Source organism: Lepidochelys kempii, chromosome 24, assembly GCF_965140285.1.
Source record: "Lepidochelys kempii isolate rLepKem1 chromosome 24, rLepKem1.hap1, whole genome shotgun sequence".
In the NCBI taxonomy this organism is placed as follows: domain Eukaryota; kingdom Metazoa; phylum Chordata; order Testudines; family Cheloniidae; genus Lepidochelys; species Lepidochelys kempii.
Window position 1 is genome coordinate 13,385,775 of NC_136403.1, and position 24,170 is coordinate 13,409,944.

The 24,170-nt window shown below is 50.3% G+C and overlaps 1 protein-coding gene across 1 annotated transcript in view; it reads left to right on the forward strand.

The window, feature by feature from the left end:
* The first annotated feature begins 4,495 nt into the window (after positions 1-4,495).
* Positions 4,496-24,170, forward strand: part of LOC140902927 (IgGFc-binding protein-like) — a 30,607-nt gene continuing 10,932 nt past the window's right edge. Inside the window, exons 1-8 of the mRNA XM_078850393.1 lie at positions 4,496-5,071; positions 5,461-5,938; positions 6,711-7,306; positions 16,073-16,646; positions 17,150-17,343; positions 18,193-18,334; positions 20,737-21,077; positions 22,569-23,142. Coding sequence (XP_078706519.1) covers positions 4,496-5,071; positions 5,461-5,938; positions 6,711-7,306; positions 16,073-16,646; positions 17,150-17,343; positions 18,193-18,334; positions 20,737-21,077; positions 22,569-23,142 — 3,475 coding nt within the window. The remainder of the gene's footprint in view (positions 5,072-5,460; positions 5,939-6,710; positions 7,307-16,072; positions 16,647-17,149; positions 17,344-18,192; positions 18,335-20,736; positions 21,078-22,568; positions 23,143-24,170) is intronic.

Consider the following 24,170-nt stretch of genomic DNA (forward strand, 5'->3'; position numbering starts at 1 on the left):
GACGTCTGTCCAGGAAATCTTCAGTTTCTCTTTTGCAACGCAGGGTCGATACCTGTTGCTCCAGACCTTGAACCTTCTCTTCCAATATGGAGACCAGCTTGCACTTTGTACAGACAAAGTCGCTTCTGTCCTGTGGAAGAAAGACAAATATGGCACATCCAGTGCAGGTCACAACAGCTGAACACTCCCCATCCATATTACCTTCCTTCTACGAGCTTCCTCAGGAGTTGTAGTAACTACTCAGAGAAGCCAGCGAGATGTAAGCCTCGGTGGGCTCTCCCCTGGAGAACTCCCAGGCAAACTCCCTCTGTTAGCCTCTCTGCTGTTTGCTGCTCTGCTGGTTCGCAGCTGACTGGCTTTTTATAACAGTCAGGCCCACTCAAGGCTCACCTGGAACAAAGCACTCCCAATTCACACTTTTCAAACCACCAATCAAGCACACGGTCAAACTGTCCCCACAACAGGCACTCCGATACTCACCAACACAGCCTCCTTAATGCAGCGTACCTCCTCTCAGGCAGATGTCATGGCCCCCTCCTCACGGGAGCTGCTCTCCAATGCCTTTAACTAGAGCAGCCCCCTCCCCCACAGGAGCTGCACCCTAATAGCTCTAACTGACATGGCTCCTTCCCCTGCAGGAGCTGCTCCCTAATGGCTCTGTCCAACACAGCCCCCTCCCCGACAGGGGCCGTTCCCCAATGGCTCTAACTGATACGGCCCTCTCCCCAACAGGAGCTGGTCCCTAATGGCTCTAGCTGACACAGGCCCAGCATTGCCAGTCTTGTGGCTTTTTCACAAGTGCCAGGATTTTCCCGGGGGCTGGGGTTCATCTGGTGATGGCACGAGAAGCTCCAGCCCCATGGTGAAGTCCAGCCCCACTGGTAGCCAGCAAAGTCGCTCCTCTCCACCCACCACTATGATTCGGGGGGGGACGGGGAGCAAAGATCCCAGCTGCCCAGGGTGGCTCTGCTCCTTCCCTTCCCCTGTCCCATGAGCAACGGGATGGGACAGCTCCTATGCCCTTCCGCTCTGCAGCACCCACCCTGGGAAGGGGCAAATGGGGGTGAAGAGCCCCAGGACCTGCCCCCATCCCGTTGCAGGCCTCTCTGGGACTTGGGGTGTGTGTGTGAAGAATCCCAGGAGGAGCAGAGGAGAGGCTGTGGGGGACTGAGTTGAGCAGGTGGGAGTCTGGGACTGATGGGGTGGGGGCAGGGGCTGCAACTGAACTGAGGCGGGATTGATTGATGGAGGTGGGGGCTGGGGTGCTGAACTGAGGGGAGCTGTACTGATGGGGTGGAGAATGGGGAGCTGAACTGAGGGAGTGGGCTGGGGGCTGGACCAATGGAGTTTGGGCAATGCGGGGGTTACTGAGGTGGCTGAACTGATTGGGTGGGTGGGGAATGGGTGCAGAGAGAACAGAAGGGGGGATTGGGGGACAGGATTAATTATTGCACAGGGGACAGGCAAATGTGGGGGTGACAGCTCCTGCAACAGGGACCAAAATTCCCTTCCCCTGTAAATTTAGGGGAGTGGGCAACACAAATTGTCACAGACACTCATTGAAATGGGCAGGGAGATTTCTAACATCAAAAGACAGTCCGAAAATCACAGTGTAGTCCTTTTTCAAAAAGCTTTTTGTGTCTTGGGACCGATCTCATGAGTTTTAGGGTCTGACTCATGATTTTTGATCTCTTGAGATTGGCAATACGGTAGACTCCTCCCCGACAGGGGCGGCTCCCAAACAGCTCTAACCCGCGCCGTCCCCCTCCCCCATGGTTGGCCTCACCATTCCTAGGCTTAGTCCTTTCGAAATCCCAATGAAATAGTTTTTATTCAGTATTTGTCAATTTGTCACAATCAAAAGGCTTTGAAGAGATGGTCCAATTTCAATGATGTTCTGATGGAAACCATGCAAATTCCAAAACCCACCTGGCCTTCTCCCAGATTGCTGACCTGGCTCTTTGGCATCTTGCCAGGAGGACTGCCTCAGAGCTGGGTCTCCATTTCCCTTCAGAGAAAATTTTGCAATTGATTAGATTTATTCTAAATTGGGACGGAACCAATTTTTGAAATACTGAAATCCTCCACCATAAAGAATTACTTTTCTCCAGCCAGTTCTATCCAACATGATGCTATAAACTATTTCTGGCTCCGATTTGGGACCAGATTCACTGAAAATTTTGGATGGGGCCCATTGCTAATCTGAGCAGAGGTCAGAATGAAATGTAAATGACAGACTAGTGCCATCGATTGTGACCTTTGCCCTTTCTTTCTCACCATGAAGGTGAATAACACCAGGGCCCACTTACCCATTTCCCTGAACAATGGGGCCCTTCGGCTCTATCAGAGCGGCACCTCCCTCATCCTCCGCACTGACTTCAACCTCAGGGTGTCCTATGACTGGAACAACCACCTGAGGGTCACCGTCCCTAATGACTTCTCTGACAGCCTGTGCGGCCTGTGTGGCAACTATAATGGGGACCCCTCCGATGACCTCTGGATCCCAGCCGAGGATCCGGATCCCAGTGACATTCTCCAGGAGCAAAGCTGGTCAGTGGAAGATGAGGATCAGTTTTGCTGGCACGATTGCATTGGAGGTTGCAGGCCCTGTGCCACCAGCATAGCCAGAAAGTACAAGGAGGAGGCCTCGTGTGGCCTGATAGCCAAGGTCTCAGATGGGCCCTTCAGCCAGTGCCACACCAAGGTGGATCCTACAGTCTACTTGGACAACTGCGTGTATGATCTGTGCCACAACGACGGCTACAGGAAGGCCCTGTGTGAGGCCCTGAAGGTCTACGCGGATGCCTGCCAGCTGGAGGGGGTCAGGATTGGGGAATGGAGGCAGCTGGCCAGATGTCGTGAGTACAGATTTGAATGCCAACATTATATAAACGGGTCTGAGGGTCAGCACTCCTACATTCTATTCTTATCCTTAGGCGGGAGTGTGACCTAGTGCTTTGAGCAGTGGTTGGGATATGAGGACTCTTGGTTGTACTGTACCTACAGTGTCTCTGCCTATCTGTCTATGTTTCAGAGTAGCAGCCGTGTTAGTCTGTATTTGCAAAAAGAAAAGGAGTACTAGTGGCAACTTAGAGACTAACAAATTTATTTGAGCATAAGCTTTCGTGAGCTACAGCTCACTTCATCAGATGCATTCAGTGGAAAATACAGTGGGGATATTTATATACATAGAGAACATGAAACGATGGGTGTTACCATACACACTGTAACCAGAGTGATCACTTAAGGTGAGCTATTACCAGCAGGAGCGCGAGGTGGGCGGGGGGGGAACCTTTTGTAGTGATAATCAAGGTGGGCCATTTCTAGCAGTTGACAAGAACGTCTGAGGAACAGTGGAGGGTGGGGGACAGGGGGAATAAACATGGGGAAATAGTTTTACTTTGTGTAATGACCCATCTACTCCCAGTCATTATTCAAGCCTAAGTTAATTGTATCCAGTTTGCAAATTAATTCCAATTCAGCAGTCTCTTGTTGGAATCTGTTTTTGAAGTTTTGTTGTTGAAGAATTGCAACGTTTAGGTCTGTAATCGAGTGACCAGAGAGATTGAAGTGTTCTGCGACTGGTTTTTGAATGTTATAATTCTTGACGTTTGATTTGTGTCCATTTATTCTTTTACGTAGAGACTGTCCAGTCTGACCAATGTACGTGGCAGAGGGGCATTGCTGGCACACGATGGCATATATCACATTGGTAGATGTGCAGGTGAATGAGCCTCTGATAGTGTAGCTGATGTAACAAGGCCCTATGGTGGTGTCCCCTGAATAGAAATGTGGACAGAGTTGGCAGTGGGCTTTGTTGCAAGGATAGGTTCCTGGGTTAGTGGATCTGTTGTGTGGTGTGTAGTTGCTGGTGAGTATTTGCTTCAGGTTGGGGGGCTGCCTGTAAGCAAGGACTGGCCTGTCTCCCAAGATCTGTGAGAGTGATGGGTCGTCCTTCAGGATAGGTTGTAGATCCTTGATGATGCGTTGGAGAGGTTTTAGTTGGGGGCTGAAGGTGATGGCTGGTAATAGCTCACCTTAAGTTTATGGTAACACCCATTGTTTTATGTTTATGTATATAAATCTCCCAACTGTATTTTCCACTGAATGCATCCGATGAAGTGAGCTGTAGCTCACAAAAGCTTATGCTCAAATAAATTTGTTAGTCTCTAAGGTGCCACTAGTACTCCTTGTATCTGTCTATGGTATTTCTAAGATGGCTCTCACTGTGAATATATAACATCTGCTGATGACACATGGGAGTCTGAGATAAGATGATGCCAAATTTTAAGTCAATGATCCCTTTACGGGCCTGATCCTTTAAGGTGCCAGGCACCTCCTGCAATGTGATAAGCATCATTTACTCTTCTTGAGGTGAGTGGGATTGAAGAGCTTTCTGTGCCCCATTAGCTATGCCCCTTTCTCTATATTTTAATTACTGCTTTTTCATGGAGAGGGTTTGCTGCTAAATCTGTGGGTCCTTCACTCCCCAGCCATGGAGTGCCCCCTGGAGAACAGCCAGTACCAGCTCTGTGGAACAGCCTGCCCAGCCACGTGTGTGGACCAGTCAGCCCCCAGCAGCTGCCAAGACCCCTGCGTGGAAAGTTGCCAGTGCAAGGACGGTTTTGTGCTGAGCCAGGGCAAATGCATCCCCAAGAGCAGCTGTGGGTGCCAGTTCGAGGGGCGTCCCTATGCCCCCAACGAGAGCTTCTGGGTTGACGAGGCATGTGGGACATGGTGCAAGTGCAATGCAGCCACTAGACAAGTTGAATGCGTGGCTGCTAAATGCAAACGTTCAGAGACGTGCGGGCTAGTGAACGGCGTACGGGGCTGTTACCCCTCCAGCTATGCCACCTGCTCCGTGACACGGAATCAGAACTACACCACCTTTGATAGACAGAGATACAACTTCCAAGGCACCTGCCATTACCAGCTAACTGCCTTGTGCAAGAAGGCAGAGGGACTGGTGGACTTTGAAGTCTATTTCCAGGAGAACAGTACTACTCCTGTACAGATCAAGATTTATGAGACCGACATCAGGGTCAGTAATCAATTCCCTGGCAAAATCATGGTGAGTTTCAGAAATCACATCTAGTCTCTAAAACATTTCTGGAAAGTCATCTTTGTGATCAGAAGTCGGTTGCAGAAAAAGCATAGAAGGATCTTAAAAAATAGGTCAAATATTAATTGGATTCTGATGTGAATGGACAGCCAGTGGAGAAGCTAGAGGGATGGGGTGATGTGGTTACACTTTGTCTGTGTGAGAAAGTGTCAATAGCACCCAGCATATGTGGGAACCTTGGGATTCAGGCAGACGATAGAGGAGAGAGCAGGCCAGATGGGACGAAGATTTCAAGAGGTAGATTATTATTATAGCCATGGGCCGGAGCTCTGTGCTGGGGCGAGAGGTTCCACCACAGGCAAGCGATTTTTCATATCCCATGTGTCTTGTTTTTACAGGTGAATGGTTTCCTGATTAATCTTCCCTTCAACCTTGATAAGAAAATCACTATGTATAGAAAGGGCTGGGCCACAGTGATCCAGACAGACTTTGGCCTCAGCGTTACCTATGCCAGGTGGTCAGGACGCACCACAGTGACTCTGCCGGTTACCTATGCGGGAGCCGTGTGTGGTCTGTGTGGCAATTTTAACATGGACAAGAAGGACGACATGCTTATGAGGGATGGCACGCTGGCACCAAGCCCCATCAGCTTTGGCCAGAGCTGGAAGGTGGGCGACCTCCCAGGATGCTCTGCAGTAACGATACCTCCATGCGCAAGTGTAGAGGCTATTGAAAAACAACAACGAGGTAGCAGAGGACAGTGTGGGCTCATCCTCCACAAGAGTGGCCCTTTCAGAGGATGTCACAGCAAAGTGGAGCCCCAAGGATACTTTGTAGACTGCGTGTACGGCTATTGCGTCCTCAGTGGGCGGGAGAGTAACGTTTGCCATGCTGTAGCTGAGTATGCTGAGGCATGTCAGGAAGCTGGAGCTATAGTGCATCCATGGAGGACTACGAAATTCTGCTGTGAGTCCTCTGTGTTCACTACTGATTGCCCCATGGGGATTGTTAATTCTTGTTGGCTGGTAAATGTTGATTGAAACACTCGCTTATCCTGTTCTGCAGAACATTTTTTAAAGTTGTCCTCTCTGCAAAGGACGGGTACAACACAGGTAGTGGCCATTGGCGCTGTCCCTACTCCAGGCGCCATCAGTGTGGTGTACCTTGGGCCAGGGAAATACTGTCTAGCGATGTAGTGTACTTCATGGCCCGTCTAGTCCCGGGCTTCCCTGCTGAGACTGGGACAGCATAAGAGCCTGGACTGGGTGGCTTGGAATTGTGACGTTTGTCCATTAGGAACTGGGCTGGGAACCCACCAACTCATCCCACACAAGCCATCAGTTGGGAATGAATTTTAACCGCTACTGACCCGGATTCAAAACAAAAAGCTAGCAGTGAAACCATGAACCCAAGACCCAAACTGGAACCTTAGGCCTTGGAGAGAGATTGTCTGTGTCCCATCATCTGATCTCTTGGAGGCAGCCAGTCCTTCAGGCCTGGGGCTGGACTGCAGTTGGTGCCTTCAATTATTTAACTAAACCAAGGAAATAGAATATTAGGAGCTGGAATGAAGTTGCATCTTCTCGTGATGGTTCGTTGTGCACATTGCCAATGCGCGATGTGAGCTAACTCTTTGTTCTAATTACAGCTCTGTCCTGTCCCCCGAACAGTCACTACGAATTCTGCGGCAGCAGCTGCGATCTGACATGCAGCAACCTCTATGCCCCGGTGCAATGCACGACCCAGTGTAAGGAAGGCTGCGTGTGTGACGAGAGCTTCGTTCTCAGTGGCGACAGCTGCGTCCCCATTTCCCAGTGCGGATGCCTCCACAGGGGATTTTACTACCAGGCCGGGGAGACCTTCCACCCGAGCGGTTCATGCGAGGAGCAGTGCGTGTGTCAGGCTGGTGGGGAGGTTGTGTGTAAGGCTTTCTCCTGCGGCACTGGTGAGCAATGCAGGGTGGTGGACGGCATCCAGAAATGCCACCCATTTGGATCTGCGACCTGTTCTGCCTCTGGCCATCCCCACTACCTCTCTTTCGATGGGGTCTCCTTTGACTTCCAAGGCACCTGCACCTACATCCTGGCCAAGACCTGCACCGATGCCAGCCACTTGACACCATTCACAATCAGCATAGAGAAAGAATCCTGGGGCAGTGGGAATGTCTCCATGGCCACGTTGGTGTCCATTCAGGTGTATGGGATCACACTCACCCTGCTGCAGAACAAACAGGGGCTCATCATGGTAAGGCCTTCTCCAGATCCTGCCTTCTATCTCATGGGGGTAAGCCCAAATGGCTAGTGTCGACATAATTGTCTTTGCCTCTGGGACAGTGTGGCTTAGTGGTCAGAGTGAATTTGGCTGCCCTTCTCTTCAGGGCTAGAAGACCTGATGGTAAGGGTTGATACGGATGCCCTCTCTTTCAATGGCCAGAGTCAATAGGACTGCCATGCCTCTCAGGGCAGTGCCACCAAATGGCCAGAGTCAGAAAGGTGCCCTTACTTGCGGGGCAATAAGGCCTTGTGGCCAGAGTCGGTAGGGTTGTTCTTACCCATTGGACGGTAAGGCCTTATGGCCAGAGCCAATGGGGTTGCCCTTATCCACAGGGCAGTGAGGCCTAGCAGCCAGAGCCAATGGGCAAACCATCTGGGGGGGCAGGGGAGGGCCTCCACCAGGTCCCGGCCCAGGTTCCCTGAGTCAGTGGGGCTCCAACTGAAACATGCTGACTTCCCACAGGACTACAGCTAGTCCCCCCTGGGCCACTTCCTTCAGTGTCTCTTGAAGCAGTAGTCAGGGTGTCGTCCGGGTTTCTGGGCTTCTCGGCGCATGCAGTTCCCAGTGACTCCGATCCCTCTTGGGCGTTGGTAGGTATCCAGGCATCTGTCTGGGTCTTGGCGCCTCTGGCTTCCATGGTCAGGGGCTCCAGCTGCTCCCAGACTGGAACCTGAGAGGTGTGTCCTTCCCTGTCAGCGATCAGCCCCGACTGAGCTGCTCCCTTTTATACTAGTGCTGCACTTGGAGCACGCCCAGTAGGGATGTGGGATCCTGGTTTCTTTAGCCCACAATGAGGAGTTAACCCTTCCCCGTCCAGTGCGGGGTGAGTGCACCCCATCATACAAGGTCATAGAAATGCACTTTGTGCTTTGAGCAGAAGGTTGTGGTGTCTGTGATGGTCCTTAATTCCTGTGGGTGTTCATTCTCCAGGCTTGGGCTGGCCTCCAAGAGAGCTCTGTTTCCTGCACAGATAAGCCTTACCCTTAATCATAGAATCATAGAAGTGTGGGACTGGAAGAGACTTCAATAGTTCATCTGGTCCAGTCCCCTGCACTCAGGGCAGACTATGTAATAACTAGACCATTCCTGACAAGTGTATGTCTAACCTGTTCTTAAAAACCTCCAGTGTTGGAGATTTCATTCCCTCCCTAGGCAATTTATTCTAGTGCTTAACCACCCTGAGAGTTAGGAAGTTTTTCTTAATGTCCAACCTAAACCTCCCTTACTGCAATTTAAGCCCATTGCTTCTTGTCCTATCCTCAGAGATTAAAGAGAACAATTTTCACCCTCCTCCTTGTAACAACCTTTTATGTACTTGAAAACTGTTATCATGTCCCCTCCCAGTCTTCTCTTCTCCAGACTAAACAAACCCAATTTTTTCAATCTTTCCTCATAGGTCATGTTTTCTAGACCTTTATTCATTGTTGTTGCTCTCCTCTGGGCTTTTTCCAGTTATTCACATTTTTCTCAAAATGTGGCCCCCCAGAACTGGACACAATATGCCACTTGAGGCCTTATCAGCATGGAATAGAGCGTAAGAATTACTTCTCATGTCTTGCTTACAACACTCCTGCTAATACAACCCAGAATGATGCTCGCTTTTTTTGCAACAGTGTTACATTGTTGACTCATGTTTAGCTTGTGATCCACCATAGCCCCCAGATCCCTTTCCACAGTACTCCTTCCTAGGCAGTCATTTCCCATTTGTAGAAAGTGAAAGTCCAGTTGTGCCAGAGGAGCAAAGCTGTTGATCACAGACTTCATCCTGAAGCTTTTATCAATCTTTAATATACCCTCTACTTCAAGGATCAGCAACACTTGAGTATGATTTTAGTTGATGGTGGGGACTTGACCACTCTGGCTTGTACCAAATAGCCACATCTCCTCGAATTAAAGGCATCTCAGAGGAAATGACTAGTTGTATAAGATAAAGGCCAACTGGACCCTGAAAGTGCTATCAACATAAATTACTCTGTCACGAAGAATAAATTTGATAACCTTTATGGCCGCTGAGAGTTTCTATTGATGGCATTAACCTTGTCACGGATGTCATGATCGCTGGAGAAGTGGCCATTGTGGCAGTGTCACGGGGTGCTCTACTCACTGCAGGTGGCGCCTCCTTCTGACTGTTCTGGGAATTAGCTCTCTTCCATGTCTAATGTCTCCCCTTGCGGTCTCTCCCTCTCTCTCACTCTGGGGCCCCTCTCTTGCTCCAGAAGCTGCAGCTTTCTCTTTGTGACTCATCATCTGGCCAGGTCACTATGTGGTTTCTCCTTCCGGGGTACAGGGTCTCCCTGGACCCGCTGTCCAGGCAATGCCACTCTGTAAATGGCTAGTAGGAGAACCTGGGCCTTCCCACTACTCTGGGTTCTGGCTCAGGGACTCTACAACATGCAGCCATAGTCTAATCAGTCCCCAGCCTTACTGCTGTCTCCCTGGGCTGCTTCCTCCTCTGCCTCCCACAATCTTTCTTCTCCATCCTTCTCTCTTCTGGGTATGCACTTCCCTCAGGGCCAGGCTCCTGGGGTCCAACTCCTTCCCTGGGTTCCCTCCTTCCCTCTCTAATACACAAACTTTCTCACTGCCACCCTTTCTGTTGCCAGCTTCCTGGCTTTATACCAGCCCAGGTCACACCCACTCAGCTGAATTTCATCCTCCAATCAGAGGTTGTTCCTCCAGCTTAATCCTCTCACGTGTGGCCTATCACACTAATTGGTTCCTTACTCAGCTTCCTTCGCCGTTTTGGGGATGGTGTGGCAAGAGCACTTCATCACAGGCAGGCTATGGTGATGGTGGCAAAGGTTATGCTCAAGCCTTGAGGAGCTTTGGAACAAGGGTCTTCATCATGGAAATTGATCCAATTAATTACGTAGTATCTCCCCTTGTTGGAAGGCAGTTGAATATATTGAAGATAAGGACTGAGACCTTGAATGGGATTTGATGTTCTGTGGGGGGCCAATATAGGGAGTGGAGGAGAGGTGTGATGTGTTCACAGTGGACAGTGCTTCTGAGGAGATAAACTCCAGCATTCTTCACCAGCTGGAGTAAGAGCTGAAGGCTCTTTCCACAGCTATATCGCTTGTTGCAGTCCAGCCAAGAGGTGACAAAGGCATAAATAACTGAAGCCAGGTCATCCTCTGCCAGGATCGGATGGAATCTTACAGCCAACTGGTACTGCAGGCGAATTCTGTGCCAAAAAATTAAAAATTCTGAACACAATATTTTATAATCCTGCAAAATTCTGCATATTTATTTGTCAAAATAACATTATATACTCATGCCAATTTCAATTATTTTGGGAATTTATTTCAAAATACCTGTCAGCAAGTATGTCTGTAACAATACACACACACACAAATTCCACCAGGAGTTCAGAGTTAAAAAAACCCCATATGACAATCCAGTATCCTGTTTCTCTGCCCCCTCCTCTCCGCAAGAGCCCAGCCACAGGCCCCCGCCCCCCCGAGCCCAGACACCCACACCCCTCCCCCCAGAGCCCCACTGCGGGGCTCCTCCAACCCAGACACCCGCTCCTCCTACCCCTCAGAGCCCAGGGATCCAGAGGGAGAACCAGCCTGATGCTGGTTTCCGGACTTGTATGGTGTTTCCTGCACACCTCCTTCCTTCAGGGCCTGCTGAGAACAGGGAAGCCTGCAGCTCCCTCCCCCTCCTCCTGGTCTTCTATTTGTGAGCTGAGCTCTGCTGGGTCCAGTGGCCCCTAGTGGCAGCCAGCAGCTCTGCAGCCCATTTCATAGAATCATAGAATATCAGGGTTGGAAGGGACCCCAGAAGGTCGTCTAGTCCAACCCCCTGCTCAAAGCAGGACCAATTCCCAGTTAAATCATCCCAGCCAGGGCTTTGTCAAGCCTGACCTTAAAAACCTCTAAGGAAGGAGATTCTACCACCTCCCTAGGTAACGCATTCCAGTGTTTCACCACCCTCTTAGTGAAAAAGTTTTTCCTAATATCCAATCTAAACCTCCCCCACTGCAACTTGAGACCATTACTCCTCGTTCTGTCATCTGCTACCATTGAGAACAGCCTAGAGCCATCCTCTTTGGAACCCCCTTTCAGGTAGTTGAAAGCAGCTATCAAATCCCCCCTCATTCTTCTCTTCTGCAGGCTAAACAACCCCAGCTCCCTCAGCCTCTCCTCATAACTCATGTGTTCCAGTCCCCTAATCATTTTTGTTGCCCTTCGCTGGACTCTCTCCAATTTATCCACATCCTTCTTGAAGTGTGGGGCCCAAAACTGGACACAGTACTCCAGATGAGGCCTCACCAATGTCGAATAGAGGGGAATGATCACGTCCCTCGATCTGCTCGCTATGCCCCTACTTATACATCCCAAAATGCCATTGGCCTTCTTGGCAACAAGGGCACACTGCTGACTCATATCCAGCTTCTCGTCCACTGTCACCCCTAGGTCCTTTTCCGCAGAACTGCTGCCTAGCCATTCGGTCCCTAGTCTGTAGCTGTGCATTGGGTTCTTCCGTCCTAAGTGCAGGACCCTGCACTTATCCTTATTGAACCTCATCAGATTTCTTTTGGCCCAATCCTCCAATTTGTCTAGGTCTTTCTGTATCCTATCCCTCCCCTCCAGCGTATCTACCACTCCTCCCAGTTTAGTATCATCCGCAAATTTGCTGAGAGTGCAATCCACACCATCCTCCAGATCATTTATGAAGATATTGAACAAAACCGGCCCCAGGACCGACCCTTGGGGTACTCCACTTGATACCGGCTGCCAACTAGATATGGAGCCATTGATCACTACCTGTTGAGCCCGACAATCTAGCCAGCTTTCTACCCACCTTGTAGTGCATTCATCCAGCCCATACTTCCTTAACTTGCTGACAAGAATACTGTGGGAGACCGTGTCAAAAGCTTTGCTAAAGTCAAGAAACAATACATCCACTGCTTTCCCTTCATCCACAGAACCAGTAATCTCATCATAAAAGGCGATTAGATTAGTCAGGCATGACCTTCCCTTGGTGAATCCATGCTGGCTGTTCCTGATCACTTTCCTCTCATGCAAGTGCTTCAGGATTGATTCTTTGAGGACCTGCTCCATGATTTTTCCAGGGACTGAGGTGAGGCTGACTGGCCTGTAGTTCCCAGGATCCTCCTTCTTCCCTTTTTTAAAGATGGGCACTACATTAGCCTTTTTTCAGTCATCCGGGACTTCCCCGGTTCGCCACGAGTTTTCAAAGATAATGGCCAATGGCTCTGCAATCACAGCCGCCAACTCCTTCAGCACTCTCGGATGCAACTCGTCCGGCCCCATGGACTTGTGCACGTCCAGCCTTTCTAAATAGTCCCTAACCACCTCTATCTCCACAGAGGGCTGGCCATCTCTTCCCCATTTTGTGATGCCCAGCGCAGCAGTCTGGGAGCTGACCTTGTTAGTGAAAACAGAGGCAAAAAAAGCATTGAGTACATTAGCTTTCTCCACATCCTCTGTCACTAGGTTGCCTCCCTCATTCAGTAAGGGGCCCACACATTCCTTGGCTTTCTTCTTGTTGCCAACATACCTGAAGAAACCCTTCTTGTTACTCTTGACATCTCTGGCTAGCTGCAGCTCCAGGTGCGATTTGGCCCTCCTGATAACATTCCTACATGCCTGAGCAATATTTTTATACTCTTCCCTGGTCATATGTCCAACCTTCCACTTCTTGTAAGCTTCTTTTTTATGTTTAAGATCCGCTAGGATTTCACCATTAAGCCAAGCTGGTCGCCGGCCATATTTACTATTCTTTCGACTCATTGGGATGGTTTGTCCCTGTAACCTCAACAGGGATTCCTTGAAATACAGCCAGCTCTCCTGGACTCCTTTCCCCTTCAAGTTAGTCCCCCAGGGGATCCTGGCCATCCGTTCCCTGAGGGAGTCGAAGTCTGCTTTCCTGAAGTCCAGGGTCCGTATCCTGCTGCTTACCTTTCTTCCCTGCGTCAGGATCCTGAACTCAACCAACTCATGGTCACTGCCTCCCAGATTCCCATCCACTTTTGCTTCCCCCACTAATTCTACCCGGTTTGTGAGCAGCAGGTCAAGAAAAGCGCCCCCCCCCAGTTGGCTCCTCTAGCACTTGCGCCAGGAAATTGTCCCCTACGCTTTCCAAAAACTTCCTGGATTGTCTATGCACCGCTGTATTGCTCTCCCAGCAGATATCAGGAAAATTAAAGTCACCCATGAGAATCAGGGCATGCGATCTAGTAGCTTCTGTGAGCTGCCGGAAGAAAGCCTCATCTACCTCATCCCCCTGGTCTGGTGGTCTACAGCAGACTCCCACCACTACATCACTCTTGTTGCACACACTTCTAAACTTAATCCAGAGACACTCAGGTTTTTCTGCAGTTTCGTACCGGAGCTCTGAGCAGTCATACTGCTCCCTTACATACAGTGCTACTCCCCCACCTTTTCTGCCCTGCCTGTCCTTCCTGAACAGTTTATAACCATCCATGACAGTACTCCAGTCATGTGAGTTATCCCACCAAGTCTCTGTTATTCCAATCACGTCATAGTTCCTTGACATCACCAGGACCTCCAGTTCTCCCTGCTTGTTTCCAAGGCTTTGTGCATTTGTATATAAGCACTTGAGATAACCTGTTGATCGCCCCTCATTCCCAGTATGAGGCAGGAGCCCTCCCCTCACAGACATTCCTGCCTGTGCTTCCTCCCGGTATCCCGCTTTCCCACTTACCTCAGGGCTTTGGTCTCCTTCCCCCGGTGAACCTAGTTTAAAGCCCTCCTCACTAGGTTAGCCAGCCTGCTGGCAAAGATGCTCTTCCCTCTCTTCGTAAGATGGAGCCCGTCTCTGCCCAGCACTCCTCCTTCATGGAACACCATCCCATGGTCAAAGAAATCAAAGCCTTCTCTCCGACACCACCTGCATAGCCATTCGTTGACTTCCACGATTCGACGGTCCCTACCTAGGCCTTTTCCTTCCACGGGGAGGATGGACGAGAACACCACTTGCGCCTCCAACTCCTTTATCCTTCTTCCTAGAGCCACATAGTCCGCAGTGATCCGCTCAAGGTCATTCTTGGTAGTACCATTGGTGCCCACGTGGAGAAGCAGGAAGGGGTAGCGATCCGAGGGCTTGATGAGTCTCGGCAGTCTCTCCGTCACATCGCGAATCTTAGCCCCTGGCAAGCAGCAGACTTCTCGGTTTTCCCGGTCAGGGCGGCAGATAGATGACTCAGTCCCCCGGAGGAGAGAGTCCCCGACCACCACCACCCACCTTCTCCTCTTGGGAGTGGTGGTCGTGGAACTCCCAACCTCAGGACATAGCATCTCATGCCTTCCAACCAGCCGAGTCTCCTTCTGCTTTCTCGCCCCAGACATATCATCTCGTCCACTCTCCGCAACGATACCTGTGGAGAGAACATGAAAGCGGTTAGTTACCTGTGTCTGTGTTACTGGAACCCGGACATTCCGCTTACCTCTTCTGGAGGTCACATGTTGCCAAGCTTCTTCACTGGCCTCTTGGCTCCTCTGTGCAACCTGCTCTATATCTGTAGAGCTTTGTGCCCCTAGAAGCCTATCCTGAGTTTTGTCCAGAAAATCCTCAGTTTCCCGTATGCAACGCAGGGTTGTTATCTGTTGCTCCAGACCTTCAATCTTCTCTTCCAATATGGAGACCAGCTTGCACTTTGTACAGACAAAGTTGCTTCTGTCCTGTGGAAGAAAGACAAACATGGCACATCCAGTGCAGGTCACAACAGCTGAACCCCCCCTTCCATATCCCCTTCCTACTACGAGCTTCCTCAGAGCAGTTTGCAAGACGTAAGCCTCACTGGGCTGACTCCAGGCGAACTCCCAGGCAAACTCCTGCTGTGAGCTGCTCTGCTGTCCCCGCTGCTCAGCTGGTTCTCCGCCGCTCAGCTGGTTCGTGAAGCTCTGGCTATTTTTAAACAGCCAGGCTTCCCTGTCGCAAACAAACAGACAACCTACTGCCCGCCCCCTGCATTTCGGGGGGAGGAAGGAAATTCTGTGTGCACAACATTAATTTCTGCACAAATTCTGCCTTGTGAGTGGCACAAAATTCCCCCAGAAGTAAACTGGAGATGGTAGAAAGCATTACTCATGGATGTTGCTATGTGAGAGCTTTTGTTGGGCAAGCTGAGTGTCCTGCAGCTCAGATGTATCTTCTCTGCCTCTCTTCTTGATTCATACCGCATATATATTTTGCAAACATGGGATGAAATTCCTCCCTATGGGAACTCCATTGGCCTCTCTGTTGAAGAATCTGTCTCAAGATCAATTCCCCTGAGAGGCCTGTGGTTTACCTTGGAACAAAGAGAACTTGACATATAGGAAATTGGTTCAGACAGGAGAGGGAGGGAAATGGTGAACGGAGAAGGATTCATGAGAAAAGTGGGGTTTAGGAGAGAGGGGGAGATGGAAAAGAAGTGAGAAACTATTTTGAGTGCAGGAGTTGTCATGATAAGGAGGTGTGGACCAAACATGGGTGGAGGAGATAGGGATGGAAAAGAGAGAGGATCAGGAGGGAGGCAGGTGGGTGGATAGGGAGGTGAGAGAAGAGATGTAGGCCAGGGTAATAATGTCAAGAGCTTGGAAGATGAGGATAAGTCATTCCAAAGTGAAATCTGGAGTCATGGGTCATTCTGGGTTTACTCCATGGTGTGAGCGAGAGCAGAATCTGAAAACGCGTTGTCCCTGCCCCTGCCCAGTGTCCACTCCCCCTTCTCACAGGTGAATGCTCTGTCTTGGACAGGTGGATGGGGTGTTCCACAACCTCCCGGTGATCACGGCCAACAGGCGGCTCCAAGCATATCAGCATGGTACAAACATCCTGGTGCAAACTGACTTTGGCCTCATTGTGAGTTACGACCTGGTTTACCAGGCCAGAGTCACCGTTCCACAGCGATACCAGGGCCACACGTGTGGCCTGTGCGGGAACTACAGTGGAAGGCAGGACAGCAAGTTCCTGCTCCCCAATGGCAGGACAGCCTCTGATGTGGCAGCATTTGGCTCTGCTTGGGAAGTCCAGGTCCCAGGAGCATCATGTGCAGACAGATGTGCTGGGAACAGCTGTCCAGTTTGTGAGGAGAGGAAGAAGGACGTCTTCAAACAGCACCACTACTGCGGGTTGCTCATAGACCCCGATGGCCCCTTCACTGCCTGCCACGGCACGGTCAGCCCCAGTGTGTATCTGAGCAACTGCCTGTATGATGTGTGCCTGGGAAACGGGGACTCCCAGGTCCTGTGCCAGAGCATCCACAGCTACGTGACAGCCTGCCAAGAGGCTAAGGTCACCATCCTGCCCTGGAGGAGCCCCTCCTTCTGCTGTAAGTCCATGATACTGATGGAGCTCAGGTAGCCAAGGTGCGCTGGGTGCAGGACAAAAGGGGAGACGGAGACAGCATTTATGGGAACAAAATTCCAGACTTCTGGGATTCTTCATAGACTCAACTCAAGTTGCAGTGGGGGAGGTTTAGATTGGATATTAGGAAAAACTTTTTCACTAAGAGGGTGGTGAAACACTGGAATGCGTTACCTAGGGAGGTGGTAGAATCTCCTTCCTTAGAGGTTTTTAAGGTCAGCATCCCTGGCTGGGATGATTTAACTGGGAATTGGTCCTGCTTTGAGCAGGGGGTTGGACTAGATGACCTTCTGGGGTCCCTTCCAACCCTGATATTCTATGATTCTATGATTCTTTCAGTGTGAATCAACAACCTCAGGTGTCCTTGTCCTCTCCTTCCTGTGCTGTTCTCCTCTCCTTTATGTCTCCTCCCTCTAGCCCGTGGTATGAGATCTGTCCAGCCAATAATTATTCCTCTCTCCATTTAAGCTGTGAGCTGCCCTGCCAACAGCCACTATGAGGTCTGTGCTGACCTCTGCACTGTCACCTGCACTGGAAACATCATAGACTGCCCGGAAACCTGTGCTGAAGGCTGCCAATGTGACGATGGCTTCTTCTTTGACGGCCAGGGCTGTGTGACTCAGGAGCGCTGTGGATGCTTTGAACAGGGGAGATACTATGAGGTAGCACCTCAAGTGGTCTGGGTCTGATTTAATTTTTGCTTTATACATATCTTAAATCCTACACTCGTCAGGGATAAGGTTTTCTATAATGGATCAGAGCACTGGCCCATCCAACCTCGCATCCCAGCTCTGCTAGTACTCAGTGCCCAAAGTTCCAAAAAAGGGAAGAAGATTTAACGCACTTTGCTTGTTATGGAGAAACGGAGGCACAGAGAGGGGCAGTGACTTGCTCATGGCAACACAATGAGTCAGGAGCAGATGGCAGGATAGAACCTAGGTGTTGTTCCTAGCCCTCAGACCAGCACTTAACCCATTGAAATAATAGAATCACAAGGTGAAAGGAACCACAAGAGGTCATCTAGTCCAGTCCCTTGCACTCATGGCAGGACTCATTGACAGAACAAGAAGCAATGGTCTCAGGTTGCAGTGGGGGAGATCTAGGTTGGATATTAGGAAACACTAATTCACTAGGAGGGTGGTGAAGCACTGGAATGGGTTTCCTAGGGAGGTGGTGGAATCTCCATCCTTAGAGGTTTTTAAGGCCCAGCTTGACAAAGCCTTGGCTGGGATGATTTAGTTGGTGTTGGTCCTGCTTTGAGCAGGGGGTTGGACTATATGCCCTCCTGAGGTCCCTTCCAGCCCTGAGATTCTATGATTCTATCCACAAGGCTTGTTACCCTGTCAAAGAAAGCGATCAGATAGCCTTTAGATAGAGAAATAATGTTATGACACAATATGCACATTCACACACCTCATCACGGAGTTCTGGGTTTAGCACTGCCAGAAATATTATAAATAATTGTTTCCAGTTCCATTGCAATATTTCCCCTTTTCCAAATATCCCCTTAGCCCAGTCAGACGGTCCTGATGAACGACTGCCAGCAAAGCTGCACCTGTGTTCCCACCCAAGGGGTGACCTGCGAAGCCCATAGCTGCTCCAGAGGAGAAACCTGCCAAATCAGAGACGGCATCATGGGCTGCATCATCCAAGGTAAAGGACAGTCACTGATTGCAACATGCCTGAGGGGTTATTGCACAAACAGTGAGTAAAGTAGTTGTGATTGGTTTCAGAGTAGCAGCCGTGTTAGTCTGTATTCACAAAAAGAAAAGGAGTACTTGTGGCACCTTAGAGACTAACAAATTTATTTGAGCATAAGCTTTCGTGAGCTACAGCTCACTTCATCGGATGCATTCAGTGGAAAATACAGTGGGGAAATACAGCTCTCGTCCCCTAATGCCCCTACTCTACTTGCGCTACATTGATGACATCTTCATCATCTGGACCCATGGAAAAGAAGCCCTTGAGGAATTCCACCATGATTTCAACAATTTCCATCCCACCATCAACCTCAGCCTGGACCAGTCCACACAAGAGATCCACTTCCTGGACACTATGGTGCTAATAAGCGATGGTCACATAAACACCACCCTATACCGGAAACCTACTGACCGCTATTCCTACCTACATGCCTCCAGCTTTCATCCAGACCACACCACACGATCCATCGTCTCCAGCCAAGCTCTACGATAAAACCGCATTTGCTCCAACCCCTCAGACAGAGACAAACACCTACAAGATCTCTATCAAGCGTTCTTACAACTACAGTACCCACCTGCTGAAGTGAAGAAACAAATTGAGAGCCAGAAGAGTACCTAGAAGTCACCTACTACAGGACAGACCCAACAAAGAAAATAACAGACCACTAGCCACTAGCCATTACCTTTAGCCCCCAACTAAAACCTCTCCAACGCATCATCAAGGATCTACAACCTATCCTGAAGGACAACACATCACTCTCACAGATCTTGGGAGACAGGCCAGTCCTTGCCTACAGACAGCCCCCCAACCTGAAGCAAATACTCACCAGCAACCACACACCACACAACAGAACCACTAACCCAGGAACCTATCCTTGCAACAAAGACCGCTGCCAACCGTGTCCACATATCTATTCAGGGAACATCATCATAGGGCCTAATCACATCAGCCACACTATCAGAGGCTCGTTCACCTGCACATCTACCAATGTGATATATGCCATCGTGTGCCAGCAATGCCCCTCTGCCATGTACATTGGTCAAACTGGACAGTCTCTACGCAAAAGAATAAACAGACACAAATCAGACGTCAAGAATTATAACATTCAAAAACCAGTCGCAGAATACTTCAATCTCTTTTGTCACTCGATTACAGACCTAAAAGTTGCAATTCTTCAACAAAAAAGCTTCAAAAACAGACTCCAAAGAGAGACTGCTGAATTGGAATTAATTTGCAAACTGGATACAATTAACTTAGGCTTGAATAATGACTGGGAGTGTATGGGTCATTACACAAAGTAAAACTATTTCCCCATGTTTATTCCCCCTGTCCCCCACCCTCCACTGTTCCTCAGACGTTCTTGTCAACTGCTAGAAATGGCCCACCTTGATTATCACTACAAAAGTTTTCCCCCCACCCCGCTCTCCTGCTGGTAATAGCTCACCTTAAGTGATCACTCTGGTTACAGTGTGTATGGTAACACCCATTGTTTCATGTTCTCTATGTATATAAATCTCCCCACTGTATTTTCCACTGAATACATCCGATGAAGTGAGTTGTAGCTCACGAAAGCTTATCCTCAAATAAATTTGTTAGTCTCTAAGGTGCCACAAGTACTCCTTTTCTAGTTGTGATTATGTCTCCTCACCCTTTTGACTTTCTCTTCCCCTTTATTTAGCCACGAACCCTGAGCCATATTACAGAATTTCAACTTGAAAGATGAAAATCCTTGTTGGATCAGGGTGTCTGCTGTGTCCTGCTTCTGGCATATACAGCGGAGTAGGATGGGCAGTTGTCAGGGATCTTATTAAAACCTGGGGGCTGCTCAAAATGGAGCCTACTGGCTGTAGCCCCATAGGGGCCATCAGTCAGCTGGGCAGTGTCAGAGCCCATCACATCCCAGCCGCTCTCCTTTGCCTGTTTAATGCTTCCCACAACATGCCCCTCTGGGTTGTACCACCTCTGCTGGGCACTGGTGGGAGGGAGACAGAGGAGATCACTTTGCTGGCTCTATGCCAGGAAAGGTGTCACCCAGGCAGGGATTTCCTCAACAGGGGACTAGTGAGAAATTTGTGAAGGGTGCATGGGAATAGATAGATAGAGTGTATGGGGAGAGATAGGTAGATAGATATATTGGGTATATGGGGATAGATAGATAGATAGATAGATAGATAGATAGATAGATAGATAGATAGATCATTCGGTCCATTTCACAAACAGGCTAGATTAAGAAATAGGATCCAAGGACACTAAATTTTATCCTGGTTTTCACACCACCCTCAGCCCCCTCTCTGCTCTCATATATAACTGATTAGTCTGGTGTTTCTCGTCTTTCTATTGTCGTTCCCCTCTAGATATTCCAAAGCTATCGTGCAGTGTGGTCCGCTGCAGAGAAGGAACTTTTTGCAAGATGATAAATGGGCAGGCAGAGTGTGTGCCAGTCTCTCAGGCCACATGCTGGGCTGGTGGTTACTTGCATTACCACACCTTCGATGGACGGGTGTATGATTTCCACGGCACCTGCAACTACACGGTGGCCAAGACCTGCAGGGATGACTCCGTCCTGCCCTCCTTCCACGTCATAGCCGAGAGCGAGAACAGTGGAAACACACAGGCTTTCTACATTGGGTCGGTGACTGTCCAGATAGATGGAGTCACTGTCACAGCAGCCAGGACTGAGGTCGGCTTTGTGTGGGTGAGTGCTTGGCACACACGTCACCTTGCTCCTATGCTCACCCTGTAGGCTTTACTAAACAGAGAGCAGGAAACTGCACTCCTGACCTCCATGTAGAATTGCAAGCTAGACAAAATCTGGTGTGGTCAGTACATAGATAGGCTACCTTGAAAAAAATACCCCAAGGTGTTGCAGTGGGTATTATTATTGATTTAGTAGGAGCTCTGCCACTGTATCTGTGCTGTCACCCACATACCAGCACTTTGATAGGGGGCGCTGTACTATTTAGATGTGTAGGTGTCTCAGTAGCAGGACCTTTCTCCTGAGTTAATATTAAGCCCAATGCCCAGCAGGACACTGGTGAGAGTTCTGTGGTAGGGAGCGGTCTGGGTACCAAGTACAGAGCACTCTCCCCTTGCAGTTAGTGCTGACCCCAATGCCCATCATGGCGCTAGCAGATGCTGTGTGGCAGGGAGTGGTGTGTGGGGGGGTCAGTCGGGGGTGCTGTCCCATCAGAGTCGCACTGATCCCAATCTGGCGCTAGAGGGTGCTGTGCTGAGGGGAGCAGGTTGGGTGGCTTAGTATAAGGAGCTGTTAGCTCTGTCACAAGCACATAGGATCTACACACCAGATAAAGTGTAGATGTGAACATTTGGTCATTACATATCCCACAGCATGTCATGCAGGAGCAGGGCAAATCCCAGCTCCACTGAGTCCATCCTTCCGCAAATTCCCCAGCAGTTTCTAATGTAACAGGGATTCTTCTAGAGCCCACCTGAGGAGAATCCCCACTATTGGATCCAGGAGGACATGCCTGAGCTCTAAGCTATGGGGAAACTCTGAGGCACATCTCAGGGCCTTTGAACTACAGAGCCATCTCCAACCTGAGGTACCTCAGGAGCCCCGGAACATTGTAGTCAGCTCCTAGAGACCTCTCGTCCCCCAGGTGATGCTGCTAACAGCTGTCACCAACGCAGCCCCCTCTTTCAGTGGAGCCGCTCCTTAACAGCTCTAACCAATGCAGTCCCTGTCATTTACAGCAGCTGCCAGCAATTCTTATTGCCAGCCCTTTCATCTACAATGGGCTATATTGAAATCACAGGTCCAATATAGGAATTATGTGGAAAAATTCCAATCAATAGTAATGGAACCAACTCATAATTTTCACTGAATCTGGACCCAAATCTGAACCAATAGTAAATTATAGCATCATACTAGATAGAGGTGGCTGGAGAAAGTTAATTCCATTTGGGAGAGGATTTCAATTATTTGAAAATGAGCTTCATAACAATATGGAATGAGAACCCAAAATTACTAAATTTTCTGGGAAGGGGATTGGAATGGCTCCAGGTCAGTCTTTGAAATCTTCGAAATCTTAGTTTCCATCAAAACTTTTGATTTTGAAGAATAGGCAAATACTAGTGAAAAATTGTATCTGAGAAGAGGTCCCTTTCTAAATGAACGACCTATGCACTCGATTCTGACCTTTGCCCTTTCTTTCTCACCATGAAGCTGAATAACACCAGGGCCCACTTACCCATCTCCCTGAACAACGCGGCCCTTCGGCTCTATCAGAGCGGCACCTCCCTCGTCCTCCGCACCGACTTCAACCTCAGGGTGTCCTATGACTGGAACAACCACCTGAGGGTCACCGTCCCTAATGACTTCTACGACAGCCTGTGCGGCCTGTGTGGCAACTATAATAGGGACCCCTCTGATGACTTCCAGACCTCAGAAGGGGACCGGGCTCGCAGTGTCGCCACCCTGGGGAAAAGCTGGGCAGTGGAAGATGAGGATCAGTTTTGCTGGCACGATTGCATTGGAGGTTGCAGGCCCTGTGCCACCAGCATAGCCAGAAAGTACAAGGAAGAGGCCTCGTGCGGCCTGATAACCAAGGTCTCAGATGGGCCCTTCAGCCAGTGCCACTCCAAGGTGGATCCTACAGTCTACTTGGACAACTGCGTGTACGATCTGTGCCACAACGACGGCTACAGGAAGGCCCTGTGTGAGGCCCTGAAGGCCTATGCGGACGCTTGCCAGCTGGAGGGGGTCAGGATTGGGGAATGGAGGCAGCTGGCCAGATGCCGTGAGTACAGATTTGTATGCCAAGGTCTATGGTCTGCTGGTTAGACCGTGGAGCCTGGGGCTCAGCACTCTTGAGTTCTAGCCCCGGTGTTGGGAAGGAGCGTGATCGAGTGGATTGAATAATGATTGGGAAATCAGGAGTTCTAGCCCTGCTGTTGGGAGTAAGGTTGCCAACTTTCTAAACACAGAAAACTGAACACCCTTGTCCCGCCCCCTGCCCTGCCCCTTCTCCAAGGCCCCACCCCCCTGCTCACTCCATCTCCCCTCTCAACGTCGCTCGCTCTCCCCAACCTTGTTCACGTGCTTATTTTCACCAGCCTGGGGCGGGGTTTGAAGTGCAAGAGGGGGAGGAGAGAGTGGGAAGGGACTCTGGACTGGGGGTGCAGGCTCTGGGGTGGAGCCATAAATGAAGTTTTCAGGGTGCAGGAGGGGGGTCTGGGCTGGGGCAGGGGATTAGGGTGTGGGAGAGGGTGAGGGTGAGGGCTCTGTCTGGGGGTGTGGGCTCTGGGGTGGGGCCTGGGATGAGGGGTTTGGAGTGCAGGAGGGATGCTCTGGGCTGGGACCAAGGGGTTCAGAGTGCGGGAGGGGTCTCTGGACTGGAGAAGGGAGTGTGAGTGCAGGATGGGGTGCAGGGTGTGGGCTCTGGGAGGGAGTTTGGGTGCGGGAGGGGGCTCAGGGCTGGGGCAGGGAGTTGGGTTGCAGGAGGGGGCTCAGGGCTAGGGCAGGGAGTTGGGTTGCAGGAGGTGGCTCAGGGCTAGGGCAGGGGGTTGGGGAGGGGATGCGGGGTGTGGGCTCTGGGTGGTGCTTACCTCAGGCAGCACCTGGGAAGCAGAGATATGTCCCTCCTGCTTGGAGGTAGCCATGGGGCTCTGTGTGCTGCTCCCGACCCCAGGCATCGCCCTCGCAGCTCCCATTGGCTGTTCCCAGCCAGTGGGAGCCGTGGAGCTGGCACTTGGGGTGGAGGCAAAGCAAGGAGCCCACGTGGCTGCCCCTGAGATGGAGGGACATGTCGCTGCTTCCCAGGAGCTG